This window comes from Sphaeroforma arctica, assembly GCF_001186125.1.
Source record: "Sphaeroforma arctica JP610 unplaced genomic scaffold supercont1.1151, whole genome shotgun sequence".
Lineage (NCBI taxonomy): Eukaryota > Ichthyosporea > Ichthyophonida > Sphaeroforma > Sphaeroforma arctica.
Window position 1 is genome coordinate 18,517 of NW_014039407.1, and position 2,653 is coordinate 21,169.

At 41.2% G+C, this 2,653-nt stretch overlaps 2 protein-coding genes across 2 annotated transcripts in view; one reads left to right on the forward strand and one right to left on the reverse strand.

Annotated features, from left to right (window-relative positions):
• Positions 1-489, reverse strand: part of SARC_10144 (hypothetical protein) — a gene marked incomplete at both ends in the record, with an annotated part of 10,086 nt that extends 9,597 nt beyond the window's left edge. Inside the window, one exon of the mRNA XM_014295820.1 lies at positions 324-489. Within this exon, the coding sequence (XP_014151295.1) occupies positions 324-489 (166 nt within the window). The remainder of the gene's footprint in view (positions 1-323) is intronic.
• An 854-nt stretch (positions 490-1,343) lies between these two features.
• On the forward strand, positions 1,344-2,284 carry SARC_10145 (hypothetical protein). Its single transcript, XM_014295821.1, has 2 exons — positions 1,344-1,657; positions 1,996-2,284. The coding sequence occupies exons 1-2, from the start codon at positions 1,558-1,560 to the stop codon at positions 2,220-2,222; spliced, it is 327 nt and encodes a 108-aa protein (XP_014151296.1). The 5' UTR covers positions 1,344-1,557; the 3' UTR covers positions 2,223-2,284.
• The last annotated feature ends 369 nt before the right edge of the window (positions 2,285-2,653 follow it).

A 2,653-nucleotide genomic window follows, 5' to 3' on the forward strand; every position in this document is an offset into this window, starting at 1 on the left:
TGTATGTATGTAGTGTAGTGTATGTGTGTGTGTGTGTGTGTGTGTGTGTGTGTGTGTGTGTGTGTGTGAAAATGTGTGTGTGTGTATGTTTGTGTGAATGAGTGTGTTCATGTATATATTTATGTGTGTGTTTGTATGAGTGATTGTGTGTGTGTCTGTGTTTGTGTTTGTGTCTGTGTTTGTGTTTGTGTGTGTCGGAGGGGGGAATTCGGGTGGGTGTTGGTGTGGGCGTGTGGGTGTGGGTACGTGTGTATGTGAGAGAGCACCTGTGTGTATGTGTGTGTTAAAAACAAACGGTTACGAACAATTATGCGTAACCACACCTTGTTCGATTTTATCAGTGAGAATAATACCAGGACACTCATCGCATTCATGTGTTACGGCTACCAAGTGCTCGTGGAGGCTTAATCGGCCCACAATCTCTGTTGACGAAGGGAGTAGTGAACAAATACGTAGACCCTCTGCCGGTGTGTCTGTGAGTTTCGTCATGTTGTGTGTGGGTGGGTGTACTGTTCAAGCAGAATGGAATATTGAACGTACAAACGTATTTAGCGTGTACATTCAGCGTGTACTGCTGACACCGTATTGGTATCACTCGGGTGTTGTGACTTGTGATGAGTTACCAGGTACGTCACGGTACTCGGACGCTTGTATTGTTCGTAATACAGATCTGACCTTCATATGTGGACTCGTGACTGCATTGAGTGTATTAACTATTTATTGATTCACTAGTATTTATTTACAATGTATGACTTACTCTTAGAGCACGTTTATTTACGTTACACGGCCATTCGGCCCATTTCACATATTGAAGGCTATGTGGGTTGATATTCCGTATAATTACGACAACGAAGTACAGTCGTATACCGTGTAGGCGTATACGACTATACGTCGTTGTCGTAATTCGGAATACCAACCCAGGTCAAATATATTCCCAAATGAAAAAAATCATAAAAAATGTCGCGGCGATATGTAATTTTTAGGCATGTCGTTTGCCCAAATGTCGGGCGTCGGCGCCGCGGCGGTCGACGTCGCTTTATTATACAACACAATGAACCAATACATTATTTATTTTTCTTTCTTTCTTTTCTAAAATAGTTAAATTCTCGGGTCTGTCTGTATTAGGTATACTTGCTCGGGTCCCTGTTTCAAATTTTGTATAATTTAGTGGGCTACGCCATTTTCATATTTATTTTCACGACGCGCGATGAGTCATCACATGGATTCACTCACACTCCAAGACCCACCGAAATTTCAAATACCATCATTCTATTCTGATTTGGTAATGATAGACTGATACTGATAGTCCGATATATTACGTATTGCACTATATGTAGATTGTAGTGCAATTGTGCACCATCTATGTGCAAACTGTTTACATCTCAAAAAAATATACATATTTAGAATAAATACATATGCACTTCGAAGTCCATGCATAGTATAGATCACTATAGACAGGCACACTACACTACGTTTGACCGTATAAGTATAGGAGTTTTCTATTGCACACTTGGATAAACTGAGTTCACTTCTACTAAACACACTAATTAAATAGAAATGATGGGAAACAAACAGAGTGCCGAGAAATCTGATAGCCAGCCTGCCCTACAAGGCAAAGAGGCTGTGTATGTCATGAAACATCCGGGACATTGTACAGGTATTTTGTTTTTTTTTGGACGACGTGGTCTGGTTTGGATACCTACGGTATTGTAAAGGTGTGCGATCTATAGACTGTATACTCTGTTGCGGTCGCCCTCAGACATTGTAGTATACAAGGAACTATTATAGTAACGCTATATACACTTTGCATGTGAAGTATATGCACGGTTATGAATCTGTATGTTGATTACGTATAGTGTCACTCACAATATAAGTGACTAGTTCAAGAGATAAGCACACGAACAAGGAAAAACGAACTATCCTCAATATTTTACATTGTATTTGACATATACTTACTGTACAAGTTTACCTACTTTCTATCCGTGCAATAAACAGGTATGTTCTGGCGACCCAATCCACAGGATTCGAAGCAAAAGCAAATAGGTGGTGACGACTGGCCTCGTAATCAGTCCAGATTAATAGGCACTAAACAGACCCTTGGGGGACAAGACTGGTTGGAGGTTACATCTTGGGTACAAGCAGGCAAACAACAGTGGAGTGTCGGTTGTGAAGGCCTGTGGATGCCGTTCGAGCAAGGAGGACTCCTTCTGCATGAGGCATAGTTATTTGAGTGTACGTACACATGTGATGCCATTGGATGGAAATAAAGCCGTTGCTAATTGAATCTACGTGTGAAATGATGTTCTGCGCCGAGTATGGTCGCGCATGCGGCACCCATGGTATTCAACTTCTACGACTGAAAGTTGTCGTGCAACTTGTATTGTTCGGCGCTCGTTTGAAGTCCAGCGTGCTTAATCCGGCTACATGTCAGTGGGAGCACGTTGAAGGAACGTGATGAGGGGTTTCTATGGCATTCCTTAGTGTAGTTCATTGCGAAAGGTACTAATTATAGTACATGCTATTGAATCGTTCTGGTACACCAGTTGATGAAATCACTACATGTTGAAAATTTTCAAATTCTCTGCGTACTATCTCACAGGTAGTAGGTTGTGAAAACGCGCTAGGTCTATATACATGCATATATATATATATA